At 41.6% G+C, this 26833-nt stretch overlaps 1 protein-coding gene across 12 annotated transcripts in view; it reads left to right on the forward strand.

Annotated features, from left to right (window-relative positions):
* Window positions 1-24828, forward strand: part of THRB (thyroid hormone receptor beta) — a 376102-nt gene extending 351274 nt beyond the window's left edge. For 11 of the 12 annotated variants that reach the window (XM_027584826.1, XM_027584830.1, XM_027584829.1 and 8 more), the window contains 3 exons: window positions 7581-7727; window positions 13102-13360; window positions 19907-20180. In XM_027584826.1, coding sequence (XP_027440627.1) covers window positions 7581-7727; window positions 13102-13360; window positions 19907-20148 — 648 coding nt within the window. In that variant the 3' untranslated portion in view covers window positions 20149-20180. Of the gene's footprint in view, window positions 1-7580; window positions 7728-13101; window positions 13361-19906 lie in introns of all 12 variants that reach the window. The other variant, XM_027584823.1, reaches the window with a different exon arrangement.
* The last annotated feature ends 2005 nt before the right edge of the window (window positions 24829-26833 follow it).

Consider the following 26833-nt stretch of genomic DNA (forward strand, 5'->3'; position numbering starts at 1 on the left):
TCACCCCAGCATCTCCTCAACGGAAGGACCATGTTCCATTCAGTATTGTCACTTCAGTGTCGATCACATGTGTGGTTGAAACTTGTGGTAGCTCTTGTCAAAGATGGCTACCTCGAGATCCTTTCTTCCCTGTACATACAGCTCATTCTCTCCCATGGAGAGGTGAAGTCTATTCCTCTCTCTCTCACTGAACATGGACTGGGTGTGTGATTCCTTTAAGCAACAGATTTTAGCAGAGTGACTCTTAAGGCTGAATCTGGTGCCAAACCAGACACCAGAAATGTGGGTAAAGAAGCCTACAGATGACACCAGCCTCTGCTGCCATTTGAGGACAACTGTATGAGGGACCCCAGTGAGAACCATCCAGCTGAGCCCATCAACTCTGAGCAACAGTAAAAATCTGTTGTTTTAAACCACTAAGTTTTAGGGTAGTTTGTTACACAGCGTAGATAACCAGAACAGAACTCAATAAATATTTGTGAAACAGAATGTACAGTTCCACTGGCCCATCCTCAGAGACAGTACGGTTAAGCCCTGTGTCTCAGCCAGTTTACATATTTACACATCCCTCTTGCAGAAGGGTCACTCCGATTGAGTATGTATGCTCAGGATTAAAATTTCACTGAGTGAATTATTCCTGCAAGGACATTAAGAATCCTTCATTAAAGGCAGCTTTGCTAAATGATATCCATGTCTGAATAGGCTTCTACACATTAGGATTTGTATCTCCCGTGTGGCTGCCTCTGTTCAGCTTATAACACTGCTACACATATTATTTCATTTATTTGTATGTGATGATGGCCCATCTTCTTCTGAAAAAGAATTTGAAGAGACCTATTATGTTAATAATAGTATAGTAATAGGGGCACGTGGGTGGCTCAGTCGGTTAAGCATCTGCCTTCAGGTCAGGTCATGATCCCAGGGTCCTGGGATTGAGCCCCATGTTGGGCTCCCTGCTCAGTGGGGAGCCTGCTTCTCCCTCTCCCTCTGCCCCTCCTCTCTGCCCCTCCCCTCTGCTCATGCTCTCTCTCTCCCTCTCTCTCTCAAATAAATAAAAATCTTTAAAAATATAATCGTATAGTAATATATCAGAAGGGACTAAAAATTATATGTTGTCATAAAAACTGGAAGTATTCATCTATCTGGAACAGGAAAATAACTTACTCCCCCAAAAGAAGATTCTTCATCATTTTTCACCCTAACACCAGGACTCAAGTCAGAAATAGAGACTGGTGGTTTGACCTGGGTTTCAAATCTATATTTGTGTCTGTAGAAATGAGAGTCATTGGCAAATAAACTTTTTAAAAAGCCATGTAGATTTTCATAATAATTCCAAAGCCACTCTTTAAAACTACTTCCAAAAGCATTTAAATAATAATTTTCTAGTTTTCTCCAATCCACACAAATCCCTGATGGTACAGAAGTGCCCAATGTAACCACCCTTCGGGTGTGGTGACAGCAATGATGAAACAGAGAAGTGCACAGAGAAGAGAACAAGGGCCATCTGAGCCAAACAAGAGAAGCAGTGTCTCCACCACGGGTAATTCACTTCTACCCACCCCAGGGGCGGGAAGACACATGGCTTGGAGTAAACCCCGTAGCAGCAACAATACTGTCTGTTGACATGGTGTTTTTATTCTTCTCCCTTTGTTCACATGCAAAGGTACAGCTTTGGATGGATTTTCCATGCAAGTATAAAATGTGACCATCAGAACCAGGGCTGGCGTGCCCTACTTTTCCCCGGCAGAGCTGCTGTCTGATTTCACCTATGCTCTGTTGGGAAAGCCTCAGAAAAGGGGCATAAGCAGAAGGGCCAGGCAGGATGGGTGATCTGGTCATAAGGCAAAAGCAATCAAGTCAGGAAGACTTCTATCGCCCAAAATCATAACTGCATCAGAAGAAGGCAGGGTCGTATAGTCATGTGCATGGAGATTCAATCAGACAGCCTGCCTGAGTTCAATGCTTGTCTCTGTTGCTTTTTATTTTTTTTACATATATATATATATATATATATATATATATATTTGGTGGTGGTGTTGCTTTTTAATTACGTGACTTTGGGCAAGTTCCTTCGCCTCTCTAAGGCTCATATGACTTTACACAACAAGGTATAAAAGTTGTAGATATAAGTGCTCAGCACATCATTAACAACCACGCAAGGGGTTCCTATGTGCATTATCCCTACAACCCCCATCCTCACGTCCATCCCTGTTCATCCCAGGAAAAGGGAGAGCCTGTAGTAATATGCCAAAGCCCAGGGACCTTTAACCACCATTGGTCTGGGCCTTCCTGCCCCCCCCCTTACAAAGGTGCAAGAAGATACCCTGTGACCTCACATAGGAAGGGCAGAGTCCTGTCTGGCCCTGTCCCACTCTGCATGTGCCAGAGAGCTGCAGGTTCAAGCCAAGAAGCCCTCAGCTCTGAGCCACCCACTGCAAAGAGGCCAACGGGCAGCATCTGCTACTCACCTTGAATAATACTGATGAAGAGTCAAAGCAGAAAAGCACCTAGTCTCCATTTGTGTATCAGCAGCTAGGGACACAACTGAGCTAGTAGAAGCCCACCCCTGCACACACCCCTGAATCTCTCCCGTTGTGCCCCCCTACCCCCTACACTGCCTCCAAGGAGACATCCTGGATTCTTTATTGTCCTGCACCCCACATCCAGTCAGTCAGAAAGCCCTGGGTCCGGGCTCCCAAGAAAGGTTTGAGTTCTTCCACTTCTCTCCATTTCTACTGCCACCCCGTGGTCCAGACCACTTCATGTCCTGCCCAAACAGCTAGTGCTGCCGGCCCATTTCTTCCTCTGGCTCCCCACATCCCTACTCCGCATAGCAACCCAACAACTCCTTTCTCAGGACTTGGCACTGGCTTTTCCCTTTGCCTTAAATGCTCTTCCTCTGGTTCTGTGGAGGGCTGCCTTCTTGACATTCTTCCAGTTAAAGCTCACACATCACTTCTCAAAGAATCTTAGGCTGCCCACCCTCTTTCTGGCCCCCACATACTATCATGTCACCTCAGTCTAATCACAAATAGAAATTCTTCTGTGAGAGTATTCTTTTTATTTTTTTGTCTGTCTTCCCTCAATACAGTGAAAGTTCCTTGAGGGTACATTGTTCATTGATGTAACCTCAGCATCTAGAACCAGGCCTGGCCCTGTAGTAGCTGCTCAGTAAATATTGGTTGAACATGTATAAACATACATTTATTCACTCAACCAACCAACAAGCATTCTGTCCTCCACCTTTTAGCCCAATGTTTTCCACACAGTAGACAACAAAACTTAAAGCTTATGCCCCCCACCCGAGAAGTTCATATCTTACTATGTACCTACATAACAGCAATAAAAAGTGATAGTAATAAATGCCTGAATGCCATGTGAGTGATGTACATGGGCCACCGTCTGTGTTCCAGTGAGATAGGCAGCATTTCACATGGGTCATCTGGGAAGACTTCAAGGAGAAAATAGAATGTGATTGGGGTAGGATTTGGAATTGGCAAAGATAAGATGGAAGCGGAGACTTGAGAGAAAGCAGAAGTCCGGAGGAAAGGCAGCTCCAAACTGCAAAAGTGCAAAGCAAGTTGGGGAGGAGACATGAAGAGGTAGGCTGAGCTGGCTCAGGAGGTCCGTTAGGGCAGCCAAGGGAGAGGAAAGTCAGAATGAGAAGTGGAAGCACCCCAGTGAGAAAGCAAAGGCAGTTTGAGCCACGGAGGCAAAAACCAGGCTTTGCCCACAGTCTACCCTGGTGACTTATCCTCAGTACCTGAGCTTGATCTCAGCGCATGCTCACGTGTGTGTGTGTGTGTGTGTGTGTGTGTGTGTGTGTGTGTGTGTGTGTGAGCAAATGTATCTCGTGTCATGTATTACAAGGCTACTAGCTTTACTTACGTATCTAATAGATTCATTTGATGCCAACTATTTGTATTCTTCTTTATTTCTATCATCTTCCAAATATTGCAGCAAATGATGTGAAAAATCCTTAGGGAAGTCACAGACAAGGTTGCAGTGCTCAACCTTAATTTCTCATACCTCATGTGTTAAGTCAGGTCAATTCATAGACTCTATCTATCTGTTTTTTTCTGGTATCCAAGATCCATTATGGGAATAAAGCTTGATATATAATAAAAAGCTTTTACTTTGTATATGATTTTACTTCTAGCAGTTGTATTTTCCATTAAATACCCAAAGACTTAAAAGTACATTTTTTTTTCTACCCTGATACTTATTTTTCAACAGAAAAGCTTGTGAGGTGGTTACATTTGGAAGTTTAATTTTAATTAAAATTACCATATTTCCTTGTATAATTCCCCTCCTTTTTTCAAACCCTTAGATGTGCAATTCAAATGCTCCACAAGCCCACAGATTAAATGGAAATTTTTAAAATCATATTGACTTAGCGACATTTCAAAGGACACTGATTACCATTCAAAACAATCAGGTTAGATCTATCAGTGTTCAATGACAAGACATTTGGCCAAACTATAAAAACATTAAAATATTGTTATTTTTTTTATTTCTAAAGAAGCTCACCCTGTGTGTGTGTGTGTGTGTGTGTGTGTGTGTATAAAACTTTTCTTTTTTATTGTATGACCATGTTCCTTTTATCAGTCGATTTTCATAACAGAGTTGTAAAATAAGCAAGGCAGGTGAGATGAACCTCATTTCTGGGGTGGGAGGAATTATAAAGACCAGCAAGGAGGTGAAGAATGCCAGGAGCAGCACTGCCCAAAGGAGGACCTGATGTGCCCTTTCCCTCCACTCAGGCTGTGTGAGAAAGACAGGCAGTGAGAGAGAAAAGAGAGAAGGAAATTGTATGTGTGATTATTCCGTCAATTCTGTCTGCATCCAGCAAGCCAGCAGAGCAGTAGCCTCCCATGGGCTTCCCATGCCAACAGTTGCCCCAAAACATCATCACTGACTATGATAACGTGACAGACTAGGTTCCTTTCCCATTCACTTGCTGCCCACAAAGCAAACAATAAAACAAAATAAAATAATAAAATAAAATAAAAAAACAGAAGAACCTACTGGATAACCCAAAAAAGGTCAATGCTGCCAGTTTGTTATGTAATATATATTTAAAATCCTCCCCTAAGCTGTAACCACAGCTCCTACCACGCCCTTGGAGAGGGCCTGGGCTGCTCCTATTGACCCCAGTGCCCTAGTAATAAGTCAGTAAAAGAATCATCCTTTGCTTTTCTTTGTGCTAAAAATTAGACGTGAGCAATAACTGGGGAGGTGTGGGAAGAAAATGGTAACTGGATTACTCTGAGCTGGATGTGGTTACTTCCAGGCCAGTGGTTCTCAAAGTGTAATCCCAGACCAGCAGCATCAGCATGCCCTGGGAAGTGCAGATTCCCAGGCTCTATGCCTGACCTACTGCATCAGAAACTCTGGACATGGGCACCCATCAGGCAATTCTGACACAAGCAAGTTTGGGGACCATGGCTGTAGGGAGGCCACAGTCTTGTCAAAAGCAGTGCCCTCATGACTCTGCAAGTGAGGGATTCAGCTTTGCTTGACTAGTTCTCGGTGCCAGATCCTCCCGCCCATCTCTGCCTACCGTCCTGCATCTCCCAACCCTGGGTGCGCAGCTCTGGTCGGTTCACTGTGCTCTAGGCCATGGGACAGGCCTGAGTCTCTGATCCCTTTGATCACCTTCACAACTTCCAGCAAGGCAGTGGGAGAGACCGGTAAGGGAAATAATAGGAGGAGTCGAATTTTGCCCCCTGGTGTCAAAAGTGTACAGGTTGTGGAGCACCTGGGTAGCTCAGTCAGTTAAACATCTGACTCTTCATTTTGGCTCAGGTCACGATCCCAGGGTCGTGGGATTGAGCCCCATGTCGGGGCTGCACGTGAGTGCTCACTCTCTCAAATCTTTTTTTTTAAAAAAGTGTATAGGTTGTAAAAGCCTCGAAGTAGGGGGTAGATGTGGGGTTCCTGGCAGATTGCTGTGTAGAGGCTGGGTGACCAATATCCGAGTCCTGGCCTCAGGGGATTGTTCTTAACCTTCTTGAGCCCTTTGTTTGCTCATCTGCCAATCAGGATTGTGTGAGAACTACTTGAGATAATGCGCTTCCTCAAAGGGGCTGGCTCACCTGCAGGCCACAGATAAATAGTGGTTATAATTATCACAACAACAAGAAAGGGCAACAGAGAGGACTGTTCCTGGCAGGTAACACAGGTGACGATAGGCGATACTTGAGAGACCATGATGGTCTTGGAGCCCTCAGCTAAGGAGCTGAAGAGTACCAATGGACATCGGGGAGGCTAACGTGAGCACAAGCACCTGGGGCACTTGCTAAAATGCTGGTTCTGCACCATTAGGTCTGGGGAAGGGCTGCGATTCTGCCTTTCTAACAAGTCCCCAGATGACACCCAAGCTGCTACACCACCCTTTGAGTAGCAAGGCTATGGCTTTTGTTCTTGGACAAGTCAAGGGCAGAGAAGTGCCCCCGGGGACACTGAATACTAGTAATACTGTCTGCCCGAAAGCCTGCCAAGTTGACACAACTCAGTTCCTACAGGTGACCTAGAGGTCTTCCCCTTCAGCCCTCCGAGACCTCCTCCAACTAGAATCTATAGGGCAGACAGGAACTTTGAGCCCCAGCAGCTGGGTCAAAAGCAAGAACGAATCCACAGGGTGCTACTTGCCAATGATGTAGTTTGGGAATGTTGGTGAGGTCCAGAGCTGAAGTCTTTGGTGCAAAAAGGTGATTTTATTAAAGCACAGGGATAGGACCCAAGGGCAGAAAGAGCTGCTGCACTACGGTCGTTGAGGAATGGCTGATTGTATACTTGGGAGCTGGGCGAGGTAAGGAAAAAGGGAGATGTCCAAAAGGACTTCTATATGCTGAAGAAGACTCTCAGAATACTGGAGGCCTTGCTATTGTCAAGCTAAGGTTGTTTTTCCCTCTAGCAAAGCATTAACGATCAGACAGTCGGACACTACATCAAAAACTAATGATGTATTATATGTCAGCTAATTGAACATAATAAAATAAATAAAAACTTAAAAAAAAAAAGACAGTCGGGAGTTTTCTGGAGGAATGTCACACATACCCCACCCAGGAGTCTGGGAGGTGGGGGCTGGTTAGGGGGTTGTCAGCTGGTGCTTTGTCTTCAGCTTGCCTCTGCTCCCTCTGCACCGGAGCGTCCCCACTGCACTCCTCCATCATGGGCCACACAGGCCGGAATGTGCAGGGCCCTGAAAATGCCACCCCAGAGCCCCTAGCACGTATGTCACCTGGCATCCTTTGTGCATTCGGAAGCAGGACACAAATTCCTGTTGTTTCTCTCTGCCTCCCTCTTTCTCTCACTTGCTTTCCCTTTCTTTAATTCTGCAGCAACAATTCTGTGGAACACTATCACCAGGGGCTATTAAAGCAATGGCCAAGACGCGTATCTTTGCTCAGAAAACTAAACTACGTGAAAACTGCATAGTTTGTTAATGAGCCAAGTGAAAACTGGAAATTGTATAGCGTGTCGATTCAGAAGAGATTTTCTGCCACATGAGAACGATGATAAATAAAGATCCCTTTAGGTTCTACATTTAAATCTTTCTTGTTTCTCCTCCTTAGCCAGAAGATATTGGACAAGCACCAATAGTAAATGCCCCGGAAGGTGGAAAAGTTGACTTGGAAGCCTTTAGCCATTTTACAAAAATCATCACACCAGCAATTACCAGAGTGGTGGATTTTGCCAAAAAGTTGCCTATGTTTTGTGAGGTGAGGACACTGTTTTTCCTTCTACATTATTTTTCATTATAGTTCCAACAATTTCCAGGAATGTGGAGTACTATTTATAATTTAATATTAATTAGTAGGGATTTCGTCATATGAAAGCAATGTTGATACAAAATGAAAACGCACTGTTTCACTCTTATTCCCCTGCCTTCTCTATTCAGTCATTCATTAGCTCGTCCACGTGAGGCTGAAGATCCTATCTATCTGTCCACCGGCTCCAGGCATAGGGAAATATGACAGCAATAACTTCTGTTCATTCGGCACTTATGGTGTCCCAGTTACCATGCTCAACTCTGCCCACATTAAATCCAATCCTTATAATAGATTTGCAGGATAGCTTTAATTAAGCCCATTTTATAGATGGGGAAAACTAAGATCGAAGAGATTGTTTTTTATCCAAACACGGGGCCATGGCTTCAGTCTAAGTCAATATGCTTTCCATGACATATCCTAGCAAAACAGTTGTGTGGTTGTTTCCTCCTCAAAAATAAGGATACCCCTCACAGAGCAAGGATCTTAACTCTGTAACTCTCCTCTCTTTTCCTACAAGGTCACACTTTCTTGCCCCGTCTTCATGGTACCTGAAGAGCTCACCCACCTGAGTTCATAGGCTTTCCCTTTGGGACACCTCATCCCTCTTCCCTAACTTTAGCAGTCCTACTATGTGGAACCTGGAAGCATGGGCTCTGCAGTCAGCCGGATGGGCAGGAATCCTACATAAGTTATTTGGTGTCTTCAAATCTTGGTTATTTCATCTTTAAAATGGAAATCATAATAGTATTTGCCTCTTAGAGCTATTGTAGGTTTAAATGGGACAATATATGTCAAGTGCTTGGATAGTGCCTGGGGCCTAAGTTTATCCATAAATTCCAGCTGTTAAGGCTTCTGTTTTATCTATTACATTACCATCCTGCCTCTAACCTTCCTTTTTTGAATCAAGTGGAGAATTTTGCCCTTTGAAATGAAAAGCCATCAGGTGCCAATCTATTGCTCTTCCCACCTCCAAGGGAACTCGGAAAGATAATCAAGTACACAGGTCCACATACTGCTGTGAGCCTCTTATGTCAGCTACCCGAGTGAGAAGCGAATCTAGCCTCACCTAGAAAGCCTGGAATGATTCCATCGGGCCTTGGCTTCCAGCTCATTTGTGTCTTTGGGTTTGCAATAATGGGAGCCCAGGTGGATTCTGAGAGACCCCAGACACTGACCCCAGAAACATTACCAGCACTTCTCATTGCCTGTTTTGAGCCTCCACAAAAGCCATATCCAGAAGGACAGAGCAGTGGGCTTCAGGATGCAGGTGTCTGACCCCCAGACCTAGCTGAGAGTGTGTGCCTCACTCTTGTCCCCCGCTCCACTGTGGGTGGGGGCCAGGGTAACTGATGTGCTGGCTGGCAGCAGCCCTGCAGTACCCCACTCGTATGAGCCACTCATACCCCACCCCCAGAGGAGCTGGTGAGTCCTGGAGAAGGAATTTTGACATATCTGTATTTGGTGTGGAGCTTCCCATTTTTTTAACCATCTTTTTTAACTATCATTTATTAAAGTTTGGAAGGTTATTAAAAATAATATATATTCAAGGGTGGCTCAGTCGGTTGGGTCTGCCTTCAGCTCAGGTCATGATCCCAGGGTCCTGGGATCAGAGCCCCACATCGGGCTCCCTGCTCAGCGAGGAGCCTGCTTCTCCCTCTCCCCTCTGCCCCTCCCCCAGCTCATGCTCACTCACACTCTCTCTCTCAAATGAACAAAATCTTTAAAAAAAATTTTAAAAATAATATATTCAAGATATTGATTCACAGTAACACGACCTAAAGATAAGTTACTGACATTTGGGAGCCCATTTTAGTCTTTTTCAATTATGTGTGTATATACATATATGTATATATACACATACACACACTTATATGAAATGTGAAACATATTAATATAATTTATACCATAATGTACATACTGCTTATGAAACTACTTTTTAAACTTTTTGTTAAAGAGTAAAAGGCACGTATCATAAAGGTGCAGCTCAATGAATTTTCACATACTCAACACACCCATGTAATAAACACTGAGGTAAAGAAACATTACCAGCACTCTGTTGTACCAGACTTTTTACCCTCAACAGTGGAACACACATCATTTAAAGGTTCTTTCACAAATAAGTTTTAGTGACCACATACTATTCTAAAGAATAAATCTACGTAATTTAGGTTAACTGCTTTGACTAGACCTTCAGTTCATTTCCCATTTTTCACTAATATAAACTGTACAGTGAGCATCCTGGTGCCTATGCCCTGCTCACAATACTATTTCTTAAGGGCAAATCATAAAAGTAGAATTTAAGGACCAAGGTATATATACCTTTTAAGGCTTCTGAGATGTGTTGCCAAATTGCTCTCAAGAAGGGTGCACACTCTCACAGCTGTGCCAAGGGTGCTGGTTTCCTCTGACTCTGGGTGTCATCTTTCTCTGTCGTTCACTGGGTTGAGTTTGTTTTCCTGGACCTTTCTTGGTCCTCTCTCTCTCTGTCTCTGAGCTGTGTCCCTTGTCCCCATCCCTGGTGTCTGAAGAGAAACTCTATTGAGGACACTACCCTACAACTCGAGCTAGCCTATCAGTCATGTCTTCCCCCTTTGAATACCCATCAAAATTGTTTCTTAGAAAACATAAAGCTCATGTAAACCAACCACAGAGAGATATTTCAGTTAAAGAAGAAAGAAAAGAAACTATCTCCACCACCAGTAATGAACACACCATGCACTTAGAGCCATGGCAAGGATGAAGGGTCAACATGGAACTTTTCGAGCATGGGCTATGGCCAGCTTCTGTCTTCGCGTTTCCCTCAGAAGTTTAATGCTGCTTCAAAGTCGTGATTCTATCTCTCTTTCAACCCTGATTTGTGTAGTCTCCAAATTACAAAAAGGCTACTTTTACAGCAGAGATGCATATGTTTCCAGTGTTTGTGGCCCCCTGAAGACCTTTAGTCTTTTTCACTCTCATTAGAACCCCAAGGAGGGAAACGAACTGTGTAGGCACCTGAGCTGCCTCTGGAGTGAGCTGGAGATCCCAGGTGGTCTCGAGAGCCAGAGCTTACCTGCCAGAGGCATTTGGGAGCACGTGCTGTTCAAATTGTGCTCACAGTAATTTTCTGCTAAGACCCATGCCAACCCCCCAGCAAGGTTGGTGGACACCCTGGGCTTTGAAGGATCTAAAATCACTGACAGAACTGCCAAAAAACACACATCAAGAACCACTTCGGGAGTGCAGGGCACTCTTTGCCAATCAACCTGAACAATATTCTCCTGAGGAGACAGAAGAGTCTGTGGGAGTGTCCCTGCACCTCTGCCCGTCAGGCCCTTCTTGCAATGGTCTCACAGTGAAAGTATTGTGGCGGGTGACCAAGATCATTTACCCACATGTTGAAATAAATCTCATTTGGCCTAGCTGCTGGTGATCCTTGGCAAATAGTTATTCAGCTTTTATTTCTATCTGAACCAATCAACAATAAGTTTTAAAAAGAAATCCTCTACTTCAACTACAATCAGACTTGGCTACAAGCCAGAGCCTGCCCAAGTTTGCATTCTTTGTGACAGATTAAAAAATAAATAAATAAATGGTTTGATCCAATCAGTAATTTCTCTTTGCTATTCTATGCCAATGGTTCTCAAGAGTGGGGTCCCTGAAACAAAGGCAGGAGCATCCCCTGGGAACCTGGAGAATGCAGAAACTCAGAGGGTGGGAACAGCAATGTGTTTAACAAGCCCTCAGATACCCTGATGAGGCCAAATATTTCCCCATTCCCATAGGTGTTAAAGCCAGCCTCCACCTACTTGGGTCAATTCTCCATCTTACTGGTGGAAGACCTATCCAAGCTCAGGGTTTCCCATTTCCTATGATGGTCTTGGGCCAGAAATCCCAGGATATAGTCAAGGAATACAAATTAGAACCTAAATAAAAGCAAATCACAGGGATTTTTTTCTTTAATGAGTGGAAGGAGAAAATTCCTATGTATATATTCCAGAACCAAATATGAAATGACTTCTATTCTGTAGAAAAAGCTAAGTAATTTGAAATTAAATGGTAAGGTGGCTAGGTTGAGTTAGCAAAAAATATGTAATACCCAGCATTTTAAATGTAATTCAGTAATATTACCTTCAGTTTTACATAACAACCAAAATTGAACTAGTCGAGTGTTGCCAAGAGTACTGCCCCAAAAGAATTTGTACCTGATTTCATAACAAGATAACAATTATGTGTAATTTATATATTCATTGTTTATGGAAACTTAGTCATATCCTAAGTACTTAAAAAGAGTGTGTTCTCTTCTCTTTGCATTGGATTCTGAAAGATCTAGCTTCAAATCCTAGCCTTACTCACAAAACCCTCATGTGACCCCTTAGCATGTTACTCAACCTCTCAGTGCCTGGATTTCCACTTCTGTAAATGAAATTGGAATTAGAATATTTACTTCACTGTATTGCTGTGAAGATTACATAAATCTTAGCATGATGCCCAATGCTAAAAAATATCCATTAACTAATGACCTTTCCAACTATTTTGATAATGGCTTTTAATTAAACATTCTCTCCCACCAGAAAGTAAAACTCTGATTTTTTTGTTATTTTGCTAACAAAGTTGCTTTTTTTTAAAGTTTATTATACATGTTATCACATTATCACAAATCCTAATTAACAAGGCAACCAAATATACTTAAAACAAGATTACAGTACCGGCAGAGAAATCCAGTGTGTGGAGTAATTCCGGTGCCTGAGGTACTGAGAACATAACCCTAAGAGCCAGGAGGTCTGAATTCTAGTCTCACCTCTGCCTCTAACTCACTGGGTGACCTTAGGCAAAGCTTTTACATCCCTGGGCCTCGGGGACAACATGCCTCTCTAAGCAACCTTCCCTTTCTGTGCCTTTTGAGAGACCCAAGGAGCAAACTTGCTTCAAAAAACAAAGAGAAGCAGAATTGCCAACTGTTGACTAGTAGAACTAGGAGAAATGTAGGTAAGCTTAACATAAACCGTGTTCTCAAGCAGTGATTAGTTGGTGTTATGATACAAACTCCCAGAGTAAGGGATTATTAGCGCAATCTCACACAGGATTGCAATCCCAGTTGGAGATTTATACCCATCATAAAAGAAAGGCAAAGTACTGACATTAAAATTGGTGACCAACTTGAAGTATGAAAAATGGTTGTTGAAAGTCTGCAGCCAAGTCGGAAGGGAAAAGCCATAGGCTCAAAGAGTGTAGCACCATGTTGATTACAGGATGTGGTCCCTGTTGCTATTAAGATACTGTATGTTATTCCTCACTGATATCTGTGCAATTGTTCTTGCTGATGTGAGCTGGTTTTTTTCAGCTGCCATGTGAAGACCAGATAATCCTTCTCAAAGGCTGCTGCATGGAGATCATGTCCCTTCGTGCTGCAGTGCGCTATGACCCAGAAAGTGAGACTTTAACCTTGAATGGGGAAATGGCAGTGACACGGGGACAGCTGAAGAATGGGGGTCTTGGGGTGGTGTCAGACGCCATTTTTGACCTGGGCATGTCGCTGTCTTCTTTCAACTTGGATGACACTGAAGTAGCTCTCCTTCAGGCTGTCCTGCTAATGTCTTCAGGTAAGTGCTCCCAGACTCATTACTGGGTGACAAAAGAGCTTTTGTGCGTCTCGTGCTAATTCAAATCACTTGAAGAGTTCCTCGTCCCCCACCTCCCCTTTAGCTTCAGAATCATAGTTCACTCGCTTTCAGCAAGCAATTGGGGGTTTGCCAATGAACTGGGAACTGAAGGGGAGTGTCTGGTATCTGATGCTTGCTGCAGTCTCCCAGTGTAGTAGGAAGGATCCAAAGGAGCCATTTTAAAGACTCTATGAAATGGTCCACCTTCAATGGACACTACCCAGCCTGACATAGTCGGCCAACCCCGCCCCCTTCTGGTTTTATGTACACAAGATATGGATATGAGTGACCACACCACTCTGTGTTAAGTTCTGGTTGAGGAAATCATGAGTGAAAGCTAAAATTTGTTTATGGCTTAACTACAACTTAATTTTCAGCTATTTATTGCTACATAGCACACCACCCCAAAATTTAGTGGCTTAAAGCATCCCAAGATGGCGGGGGTTGCCATTCCTCTAGATGGGAGGAATGACAAAGAGTGTGCAGCCATCTTTAACTTACCCCAAGCTCATTATCAGGGCTCCCGACTCTTTCAGTGAAGAGTGGATAATAATACTGACACTTTTCAGAGGGCATGTCATAATAAATAAGAAATGCAAAATACGTCAAACCCTTTAAGGAAAGCTAGTCTTTAAATAGAGGGCAGTGGGTGGCCAGGCGGTTGGGCATCCTACTCTTGGTTTCGGCTCAGGTCATAATCTCAGGGTCCTGGGTTCAAGCCCCATGTGGGGCTCCCTGCTCAGTGGGAAGTCTGCTTGTCTCCTTCTCCCTCTCCCCCAACTTGTGCTCTCTCTCTCTCAAATAAATAAATAAATCTTTAAATAAAAAATAAATAGAAAGTAGTTTCAGGGGCCTCCTGTGCCTTTTCGGAGCACAGTTCATTTAGCTGTGCCTCAGTGCTTGTCCCTCTGCACTATAGCTGTCCGCTTAACTTAGCCACCTCTCCCTCTGGACTGTTTCGTTTCTGAGGACAGAAATATGTCTAATTGTACACCTACTGCTTAGACCAGTGTTTAGTAGAATTTGAAAAAAAGTTTATTGGCTAAATGACTAAATAGATGGATAAATTATCAGTCACAAGTACAGTAAGAATCCTTTATAAAGTTCATGCGCTCTGGTTCACTCAGTAGAATTCCTTTTTTTTTTTAAGCTCATCTTGAAATGTATTTGCTACAGAACATTTAGGTATGGAAGATTTTTTTTTAAATTCTTTTTATTATGAAAAATCTCAAACCTAAACATAAGTAGGTAGACTAGCATAAGGAACCCTGTTGTAGGCTGTGGCGGACAAGATGTAGGGCACCCCCCATGTTGCCCACCTTCTGATGTTTACACCCCTATACAACTCCCTCCCACTGAGTGTGTGCAGAACCTGTGACTTGCTTCAATAGAATATGATGAGCTCAATGTCACCCCCATGTGATGAGGTTACATTATGTTATATAAGATTCCCTCTTGCTAATAGACTTGCTCCAGAGACTCTCCTTGCGGGCTGGCTGAAGTAAGCAGCCATGTTGGGAAAACTCACATGACAGAGACCTGCATGTGGCCTCCTGGAGCTGAGGGTGGTCTCTAGTCAACAGCCAGTGAGAAACTGAGGTCCTCAGTCCCTCAGGAGAATTATTCTTAAAGAAATAAAATGGGTAACTTAGCTAAGGACTCACTATGTGACCTTGAGTCAACCCCTTATCTTCTCTGGGTTTCAGTGTCTTTTAAAATAAAGAAATTGAACTAAGTGGGAATTATATTCCTGGAGGGGGGGGATTCAAGGTAATTTTTAGCTGAAATTGTAGCAGTACAAAGACAATTTTAAATAACATTGAACCATATAGTGAGAAAGCTATTTCTCTTAGAGTTTTCTTTCTGCTTATATCTCCTTCTAAATAAGGCAAGGAGAGAGATTCATTTTGGTGCCAGTCTGTCCTGAACGCTTCTCTAAACTCACTGACCTCCCTTTTTAACAGACAGAGCGGGTCTTTGGGGCAGTCTTTGGCAAGAATCTTCAGCTAAAGTTTAATAAAGGTTTTTGTCACGCACCCATTTTGGCGGTTACCTTCTATGTATGGCAAATGGATTTTTATTTACTGAATAATAAAATGTTTCCTCTGTAGTGGGTTAATTTTAACAGATTGTTAAGCAAATAATCTCAGTAAGGTAAATAAAAGGAGTATGTGGAGAAGGCAAAAGTTGTGAATATGATACCAAACTCTATCAAGCACTTAACTGGATGATTCTTCCCCATCCTGATTCTGATGACGCTGTCACCACCTGACAGCCACGTGACATACTTAAAACCTTTTAAAAATCTTCTCCACCCTAATGACCTGGGCATTTTTCATTAATACTGCCAGAACCAGAAAAATATTACAAGACAGTTTACATTGGCACATGATAGCTCCATATCGGTGCCCCTTGGCTCCAGCCCTTCTCAGGGCTGTCCTCTAAGCCCATTGTTCTGTGTGGCATTAGTTACACAGTATCTTAGGCCTCTTTCTTCAAAGCCTTTTCCAGGAGCTGCTACCACTATGTTCTTTGGTCCTGCAGTGATGAGCGGAGAGCTAAAACGGAAATGATCCGAAGGAGTTGTCTTTGAGAAATTCTGTCTTAAGGAGTTAAAAACTGTCTTTGACCTTTAAAATACTTCTTCATAAACATGCTTAGTACCACGTGAACATGATCAAAATGTCCCTTCATTTTCTCTGTGTCATTTATATGACCACCTTATCTTTACATCTCATCAAAGGACAGAATTTTGAGACCAGGTTATTTTTTTTTTTCCCTTTGAAGGAATACATCCAGAGCAGTGTTATGTTGATTTTCTATTTGGATTAAAAGGAAAAGGATCCTGTGGAGAATTTTTCTGGCACACTCAAAGAAAGAGAGAAGAGAAGGGGGAGGGCGGGAGAGGAAATGAGGAGATCCACAGAGCAGCAGCATCAAACACAAAGGAAAACACAACATAAAAATGCACAAATGACAATTCAAGCCAAATAGGGAATGCCAAAAGCCCATGTATTTTGTTTAAACTGAGAAGAGGGAATTGAGACATTAGTGCTGAGCCTTCTTTATAGATTAAGCAGAACCCTGTTTTGATTTTTACTAATACAGATCCTTCAATAACTGGACACTTAAAGTGTGAACTTACTTGACCAGAGCCACAAAGAGCAAATAAATGGAGGAGTACTTGGGGGGTGGGGGAGGTGGTTGGGGTCCCTGGAGCTATATGAGGAATCCAGCCAGGTTTATAAATTTTTATTTTTTTATTTTTTTATTGAGGTATAATTGACATATAACATTGTTTTAGTTTCAGATGTACAACATAATGATAAGATATTCATATATATTGCAAAATGATCACCACAATAAGTCTAGATAACATCTGTCCCCATATATAGTTACAAAATTTTTTTTCTTGTGATGAAGACTTTCCAGATCTACTCTCTTAGTAACTTTCAAATATGCAATAGAGTATCATTAACTATAGTCACCATACCATACATTTCCAAGACTTATTTATGTTATGACTAGAAGTTTGTTTGTACCTTGAGACCCCCTCCCCTTCATTCATTAAGCCCACCCCAGCCTATAGCCTCTGGCAACCACCAATCTGTTCTCTGTTTCTATGAGCTTGGTTTTGTTTGTTTATTTCTTTGTTTTTAGATTTCACGTATAAGTGAGATGATAGAGTATTTCTCTTTCTCTGACTTATTTTCCTTAGTATAATGTTCTCAAGGTCCATCAATGTTGTTGTAAATGGCAAGACTTCATTCATTTTTTATAGCTGACTAGTATTCCATTGTATGTGTATACCACATCTTCTTTATCTATTTGTCCATGGATGGCCAGTTAGGTTGTTTCCATATCTTGGCTATTGTATATAATGCTACAATGAACATGGGGTTCATATATCTTTTCAAGTTAGTGTTTTGTTTTCTTTGGATAAATAGTAGTGGAATTAATTGATCATATGGTAATTTTTTTTTAATTTTTTGAGGAACCTCCATAGTGTTTTCCATTATGGCTGCACCAATTTGGATTCCCAGCAATAGTGCACAAGGGTTCCCTTTTCTCCACATCCTTACCAACACTTATTATCTCTTGTCTTTTTGATAAACAGACATTCTAACAGGTGTGAAGTGATATCTCATGGTGGTTTTCATTTGCATTTCCCTGATGATTGGTGATGTTGAACATCTTTACACGTGCCTGTTGGCCATCTGTATGTCTTCTTTGGAAAATGTCTCTTCAGATCCTCTGCCCAGTTTTTAATCAATTGTGGGTTTTCTTACTATTGAGTTGTAGAAGTTCTTTTTATATTTTGGATATTAATCCCTTATCATATATATGATTTGCAAATATTTTCTCCCATTCCATAGGTTTCCTTTTCATTTTTTGATGGTTTCCTTTGCTGTATAGAAGCTTTTTTGTTTTATGTAGTAGTCCCACTTTATTTTTGCTTTTGTTGCCTTTGCTTTTGGAATCAGATCCACAAAAATCATCACCAAGACTAATGTGAAGGAGCTTACTACCTCTGTTTTCTTCCAGGAGTTTTATGGTTTTAGGTCTTACATTCAAGTCTTTAATCTGCTTTGAGTTAATTTTTGTGTATGATGTAAGACAGGAGTCTAGTTTCACTCTTTTGCATGTGGCTGGCCAGTCTTCCCATCAGCATTTACTGAAGAGACTGTCCTTTCCTCATTGTTTATTATTGGTTCCTTTGTCATAAATTAACTGACCATATATGCATGAGTGTATTTCTGGGCTATCTATTCTGTTCCGTTGACCTTTGCATCCATTTTTATACCAACACCATACCGTTTTGATTACTATAACTTTGTGATACAGTTTGAAATCAGAGAGCATGGTGCCCTCAGCTTTCCTCTTCTTTCTCAAGATTGCTTTGCTTATTCAGGGTCTTTGTGTTTCCATACAAATTTTAGGATTGTCCGACCTATTTCTATGAAAATGCCATTGAAATTTTGATAGGGATTGCATCGAATCTGTAGACTGCTTTCAGTAGGATGGATATTTTAACAATACTAATTCTTCCAATCCATGAGTACAGAATATCTTTCCAATTATTTGTGTCTCCTTCAATTTCTTCTATCAATGTCTTATAGTTTTCAGCATATAGGTTGTTTACTTCCTTGGTTAAATTTATTCCTAGGTATTTTATTCTTTTTGATGGTATTGTAAATGGGATTGTGTTCTTCATTTCTCTTGCTGATAATTCACTATTAGTATATAGAAACAAGACAGATTTTTGTATATTAATTTTGTATCCTGCAACTTTACTGAATTCATTTATTAATTCCAATAGTTTTTTGGTGAAGTGTTGATTTTCTATATATAATATCATGTCATCTGCAAATAGTAACAGTTTTACTGTCCTTTCCAATTTGGATGCCTTTTATCTTTTTCTTGCCTAATTTCTCTTACTAGAACTTCTAGTACCATGTAGAATAAAGTGTTCAGAATGGGAATCAATATCTTGATTTGATATCAAGATCAGATTTCCTGATCTTAGAGGAAAAGCTCTCAGCTTTTCAACACTGAATATGATGTTAGCTATGGGCTTGTCATATATGCCTTTATTATGTTGAGGTACATTCCCTCTGTACCCACTTTTGTACCCCAAGTGTTTGCAGCCTGGATGTTCCCCATTTGGCCTTCTCATGACATCCCTTTATCATTTTTGTGAAACTGCCTTAAGTCCCCTCCCACATATTTTGGGAAGGCCAGCAGTCCTCCCAAGACTTGGGAAGATTTCTTGGTCATTACACAGTCATGGTCTCCTCTAGCTCTAGCTTCCCACCGTGTTTCTTCCCTTCTCTGCACAGGGTGATACTAGCATGGCTCACATCTTTTCTTTTCATTTTAATTCCCCAAAACACCAACAACAAAAGGCTCTACAGGTAGCAGTTTTATCACATGTATAAGGGATGGGAAGGAGTAGTTCATTACAGCCTGGTAAACAACTAAAATTGGATATTGTGCTTCTTTGTCTTCGTGAGAATTTCTTATTGTCTGACACTCCTCCTTTGGCATTCAGGCTTCCTGCAACATTTCCAGTCTCTTCTCACATCTCCCCTTCTTTGCATGTCCATGCTTGTCTTCCCCTCTCTGCCAGGCAGCCAGGGGAAACTCAAAATCTTCCCCTTATTATGCACAGTATTTCAACTCTCGAGGTGAGACTTCTCTTTCTGTACCCTAAGAGGGAGGCATCGCCACTCCCACCCAAGGAGGTGATTTGTCTAACCTGGATACATTTATCTGAACAAAGCACTGACTCCCTTTATGTAAATTGTGACACTTCCTGAGACCGTGGTCTCTGATGCCCCAGAGTTCATGCTGCATCCATGCTCAATCCTAGGAGTTGATAGGTCCCCAGATCTGCCCAGTTCACACTCAAGGGCTTGAACTGGACAAAGCAGGGCTTCTCCTTTCCACTTTTAAATTAACATTCATCTTGGTTCTTCCCCTCAGACCGCCCAGGGCTTGCCTGCGTTGAAAGAATAGAAAAATACCAAGACAGTTTCCTGCTGGCCTTTGAACACTATATCAATTACCGAAAACATCATGTGACACACTTTTGGCCAAAACTCCTGATGAAGGTGACAGACCTGCGGATGATTGGAGCCTGCCATGCCAGCCGCTTCCTGCACATGAAGGTGGAATGCCCCACGGAACTCTTTCCCCCATTGTTCTTGGAAGTGTTCGAGGATTAGACTGACTGACTTCATTCTCATAATTCCTACAGCACTACTGGGTGTCATTTCATTCCATTGCCTAGATCTTTTTTGTTTGTTTCTTTGTTTCTTTGTGTTGGGAGGGACTGTTTGGGGATAAAGGGAGGTAGTCCTTAGCATAGACATGGATGAAATTGCCCCTTGAATGCGGGTACTTGTAACTATTGCATTTTGTTCTCCAGCCCTTTGATGTGAATGCTTTGAAGGTTTTACAGTTGTGGAGGTGGGGTGGGGACAATCATTAATTCACCAGCACCAAGCCATCACCAGCTCCCATCAGTCCCTGGTCAGAGACTCAAGCAAGCAAAATGGCGTGGAAGAAGACTAACGAAGCCTTAAAACCAAGATAATATGGTCATCTTGATCCAGTCCTGATTTTTGCAGGGCTCAAATTAGCATGGTGCAGACCACCTTTGGTTAGATGTGGCTTTCAGCTTTCTAGGGAAAGGTCTGAATTGATTTTTATCTACTCAAGGGCATGCTGTTTTTCAGCACTCTTCATTCTCTCCTGGCAACATAACTTGGAATGTATAGGAATATTTGTTCCTGAAAAATCAGCTGTGCTTTCACTCTGATTTTTATAATCCTATGATTTCATCCAAGTTATACAAGGGTGTGACTGAAAGATGTGCAGGTATCTGACTGACTGAGGCCAATGAGGGAAACAATTTTCCTCAGCAAGCCCAAAGAAATTAGAAAGCTTCACTAATGTCAGTGACTCAACAGTTTCCAAAAATCCACACGGTGTTACCTCAGAGTAGGAAGGCTTCTTTACAGTTTAGGCTCAGAGAAAATTTCCACCAAAATCAAACCGATTTACAGAGTGTTGTCACTTTTCAATGACATCTGATCTATCATCTCCCAAACTCCTGAAGTTATTTAATCCTGATTACATCTTTGCTGAGCTGACAACAGATTTCCCTACGGATTAAATCTTCTAATCAAGGAGAGAAAACAAGCTGAAATTTGAGTCTTGTTCTAGAGGAATTCTGAGGAGAGATAAGTGTGGTGCATTCTGAGTTGAACGAAGTGCAGTGTTCTGAGAGTCTCTTCATGTGCTGATGGTTCCCTTTGGTCTTAGATCCTCAAGCTCTTTGCTCTACAAACAACTGATTCCTAGTCCCCTTTTCCCTCTGATTCTCAGGCTTGACTATCACTGAACAAAGCCTGGTCTGGCCACTGACCCTCCCTGTCCCTCCTAGAGCGTTGCCCTGACAGATATTTCACAGAAGATACCTGCAGACCATGTACACAAACCCTCACCTTCCCTGCCTAACTCGCCTCCCTGATGACAAACACTGCAGTAGGTTGTGCCCAGAAAACCCATGGTGACCCCTAATCATTTCAGAAAAATGGGCAAAGAATGTACCCATGCAACTGAATGTATCTTGTTCTTCACTGGCATAGTAGACATGAACTATTCCTTTACCTGCCTTGAACTGCCTTATCCTGGAAATATTGGGGAAAATAAGCCATATCAGTGAGATTTAACTAAAAGCAAAGGAATGCAAGTCACTATGAAAACCAAGTGGACTAATTCTTTTTTAACTAGCCTAGAAATCAGGGTGCCTGAGTTCTAGTTTGTACTCTGTCAAATGGTGGTTTTGTGACCTTGTTGGTTTTCTCACCTGGGAGAAAGTCATGAACCTTAAAATCTTTCCCATCCTTAATATTGTACTAGTTTCAGGGGGAGAAATCTGTTCCTTTTTGATGGTTTCTTTCATATTCAAATTTCTAGCTTTATTAAACAGAAATTATGGCCCTCAACAGTTAAGGAAAGCATACTTGGTGTTGAGTCAAAACAAGAATTTGATACACTATTCATCAGCTATGTAGAGAAAGGCAGGATGGCCTTGGAAAAAGGAGAGGAACAGCACTGAAAAACTTAAGTGTGACTGGGAATAATCTGGAAGGAAAAAGATATGTTTAATGCACAAAATGATTATACTGGCTTCTAAGGAAGAGGAAACAATATTGCTATGGAACTAGCTAAGCAAAGAAAGGAAGTAGGGGAAGAGATTAAAATTATAAACATGAAGTTCATGGGCAGATTACCTGCTTTGGCTTTATCTACAGTCTGTTTTGTTTTGTTTTCTCTAAGGCAGCCTCTAGCCAGTCTCCTGAAGTCCTTGCTTTGTTAGCAACTGAGCTCTCTCTGTTGACTCTCCTTGAAGAAGTACTCTTTGAAACATAATGCTGAATTACCTTCTACACTCCAGGGTAACTCTGAGAAGCTCTGCGGGTGAGGGGCAAGTTTTCTCTCAGAAGGGAATGAGAGGAACGCAAGCAGGAGGGGTACGGGAGGGTTCACAGACCCGTTAGACATCAAGCCTTCCCTGGGAAAGTTTCCTCAATTTGTTTGACAGTTTCTGGAGTATATGAGACACACCCAGATTCAAATATAAGTACAGAGCCTGATCTAAGGCTAAATCTGAATGCTCTGGGGATTAACCATGACTGGGCAGTGGCCAAATGCTACAGTACATCTACAGTAATCCAGCCAGCCCCAAGTAAATTTATGTTTGATCCTCGGTTCCTTAAATGACTGCCTTAAACAGGCAAACTGTGGATCTAAAACCCTTGTTGTAGGCTGAATACTTTATGCTGAGCAGGACACTCCTTAAAGTACTTCAGTTTGAAAGGAAAGGCTGTAAAGACTCAAAGGATCGTGACCCTGGGGTCAATATGATTCATTTCTTCTGTAACCGGTTGAGGTACTTAGTGCATCTCAAGACTCCATCTCATAAAACTCAATCAGGAGGGATTTACCCTGGATTTTTTTTTTAAACATTTTTTCTTATATTGTCCGGGCTTTCAGATCAAGTGTGGACCTGATTGAAACCCCTCACAGAGGGGAGACATCCCAGTACAGGAGAACACACCTGTACAACTGGGATTCTTATTTATAAATCCCTTCATGTTCGGGGATGAGTGGTGTGTGTGTGTGTGTGTGTATGTGTGCGTGCGCGCACGCGTGTGTGTGTGTGTGTGTTTGTAATCCTCAAGTGTACTTTGCTCTTCAATTTAGATGTGCAGTATTTCCAGAAATAGTGAAAAAAGTAAGATCTTTTCTTCTTTATGATTCTGCTCAAAACACCACGTGCTGCCTCAGAGCTTTTTCTAGTCAAATGAGCCTCGGTCCTCAATGACGTGCTTGCCATGTTGATGCCTCAGCCCAGTGATACCCCTCTCACCTGTGCCCCAGGTGACACCTCTTCCATCTGCAGTGCGGTCTTCGGTCATCGGAATGGACCACCAGGCTCGGCTCTGCTCCAGCAACGCCATTCTCATTGTTCTTCTGTGGACAGGTGCCCAAGTCTTGGCGCCTCCACAACACTAAGCCCGCGACAGACTCAGCCTCCACGGAACTGCTGAGAACCCTCAAAGCATGTCATTGTCAGTGATCCATTTTTATTCTATGGAACTCTAACCTATTTGTGTCATATTGACCTTTTGATGCATGAGTCATAAATTATGAAATCGGTCTTATGGTTTTTGAAATGTAGCCAGCATTTGTAAGGCTAAACCTTTTTCACAAACTGAATTTAAGTGAATAACCAAGTCGCAGTTCCTCTCCCAAAGGAGAATGCTTACAGACATTTGAATCTCTTTGCCCTTTCCAACAGCTATGGCATCAGGTTCTAAAATAAGCTTGTAATTTTTCCTGTTATTTTAATAATATGGAAATATTAGCATAGTGTTTCTTTTGATAGTGATAGACTATAATCCATATTTAAATTTTATAGAGAAGAAATTTTATTGTACTGTGATGTAGATATTTATTATCCAGGTAAGGATTTGCCCGGTGTGTATTTTTTACAATTGAAACATTTTACTTTAATCTTTAAAAAAAAAAAAATACATTAAAAACAGACACAAAAAAAAACAGACTGGGGGGAGAAAAGGTTTGGCCTTATCACAGAATTTTTACTGTGCTGTATAAATGTTTGCAAATGCAAAAAGTATGCATTTCTAGTGTGTTTCCACATTAATTAATGCCGCCTTCAAGAGCAATATTGTGCAGGTAAAACGCTGTTTGTGGCTTTCTTTTGCACAGTTAAAGCTGACCCACCTTATGCACAAGACAATCAAATATAAATCTGTCCTCCTCAGGATGCAGACAATACTCATGTAAATTATGGAGCACAATGTAAGACAAAAGAAGACACTTTATTTAATTACACAGGTATGGTTGCTATAAAAGATGTAAGGGCATGAATGAGCTGACATTACACCACTTCTTTGTTTTGGTTCTTCCTAATTAACTTGGCATTTTTCATTTGATTATAGAGCCAAGTTAGTTCTCTATGCTTTCCCCAGAAAAAACACGTTTCTCATCCCCCCATAATGTCTTCATGCCCTGAGAATCAGAAAAATACTACAGAATAGGAAAAGATTTACAGTCATTGGAAGATATGTGTTTTGCAAACAGTGTTAAGTGATATTGCTAAGTTGGTAATATTTTTTTCAGCCTAAAACTCTGTTAAAATCTGTGATCAAAATGTTTTAAACTATCCAAAAAGAAAATTTGTATATTTGGGAAAAATGAATTTTTACATAGCTTTTGTATGCAGATATTAAATTGTAATTATGAATATAGTGGGCGTAGATAAACTCATAAGCTTCAATTCTAAAAAAGAAAAAAAGAAAAAGCTTATAACCGACATACTTGCCTGTCTCTTTCTTTAAATATTATTTTCTAAATAAGCACAGGATTGCCTGCTCTTCTCACCTCAGCTACTTCCAAAGGGAGGGAAACAGGGATATAAGGGCATTTATTTCATAAGCATCTACTAGAATAAACAAATTTCCTTAGGAGGAAGGCACAGAGGTAGGGGGGAGAAGTAAAAGGCTGATGGGGGACTACCTTTTCAAAAGGGGCCACAGAGATGGGGTAGGGAGGTAAGATTTAAATTTTCACAGCTCAAGGACCATTTGCCTTCTCCCAAAATATTATTAATGGAATTATACTCATCTCCGCTATCACTCCATCCCCATTACCCTGAACACAATTAGGACTCTCTGTGATGAGTAACAAAAAGCTAAATCAAACTGGCTTATGCATAAAGGGAATTTATTTACTGTAATATCTGAAAATTTCAGGCTTCAGGCATGGCTGGATCTGAGTGCTCAATCAGTATTGGTCAGGAGATAGCCCTTTTCATGTCTCTGTGTAGATTTTCCTCTGTAGAAACATCTTTCATGTAGACTTCATGCTTACATAGCCTTTTAACTTATGGTGGCCCCCCGTTACCTCCAAGATTAGTCATAAAGCTCCAAACCAACCGAAAGAGTGCTTCTTTTCCCCAGTAGTTCCAGTAAAAATCCTGGGCTTAATCCTCATTGGTCCAAATCCAGTCACATGCCCATTCCTGAGCCAATCACTGTACTGAGGAGGACATATATGCTAATTAGTTTAATCCTCTGAAATCCTGGAACTGGTGGGATGTGGTAAGATAATCAGTCCTATCTAAACTATGGACTGACAGTTGGGTCAGGGATGATTCCTCAAAGAAAATTCTATGTCTTGCTACTATAAAAAGTGAGGAGGAACAGTGAGCAAGCAAAAGCAACAAAAATGTCCCCACCAATAGCTAAGACTGAGAGTACGCCCATTTTTAGTAAGGCAACAGAGTCTCCTTAACACAGGAAGCTCAGCACAATTTGACCAGGACACGAACCAAATAAACACTTTCCAAAAGAAGTGTGTGATTATATCCTACTTGGCTCACAAAGGAGGCCAGTACAGGTCAGATGGAGCAAGCATTTATTATTTCCCTGGGCTAGATCAGTTCAGAGTACTATTTCCTGAGTCCTCTTGCTCTCTATTCAAATCACTATAAATAGCTTTTCTATTTGTCTCTTTTCTACATTATGTACCTTTCTTTTCTTAAAAGATTTTATTTATTTATTTGAGAGAGAATGAGAGCATGAGCAGGGGGAGGGGCAGAAGGAGAGGGAGAAGCAGGTTCCCCACTCAGTGGGGAGCCTGACGTGGGGCTCAATCCCAGGACCCTGGGAACATGACCTGAGGCCTAACCAGCTGAGCCCCCCCAGGTGCCCCATTATGTACCTTTCAACTTCATCCTAATGAACACATTTTCCTTCCTCAAGAAATTACATTATTCCTTTTGTTTTAGAGAGGTTTTTTTACATATATATATTCCAGCTAGGTACAGTTCTTGCCCCCCCCCTTTTCTTAAGATTTATTTATTTATTTGCCAGAAAGAGAGAGTTCTTAACCCCTTTACACAACAAAAGCTAACCCAAAATTAATGTGATATCTAATAGTTCGATTTGGGCTATGGAGCTGGTGTTATGTCACAAACCTGGAGAATTCCAATAATCTAGAATGAAGAAAAGACAGGGAACAGAGTTGCTTTTCTTCCCCACCACGAGATGACAAATCATCCTGGCTTCAAATTTAGCTACTCAGGTCACGTTAGCTTTGTAAATAAATGGAATTGTCACTGGGTTAATGTACACAAGATCTGACACATTAAATGCAATTTGTTTGTTCAGACCAAAACCAAAAGTAAAACTACTGAAATATTGAGTGTTATGGATACCCTTTGAATGTGTATCTCTGAGGATCCATGGGCTACCTGACAAAAATGCTCTATGTCTTGAAAGAGAGAATCCATTTACACACATACTGATGAAT

This window comes from Zalophus californianus, chromosome 1, assembly GCF_009762305.2.
Source record: "Zalophus californianus isolate mZalCal1 chromosome 1, mZalCal1.pri.v2, whole genome shotgun sequence".
NCBI lineage: Eukaryota > Metazoa > Chordata > Mammalia > Carnivora > Otariidae > Zalophus > Zalophus californianus.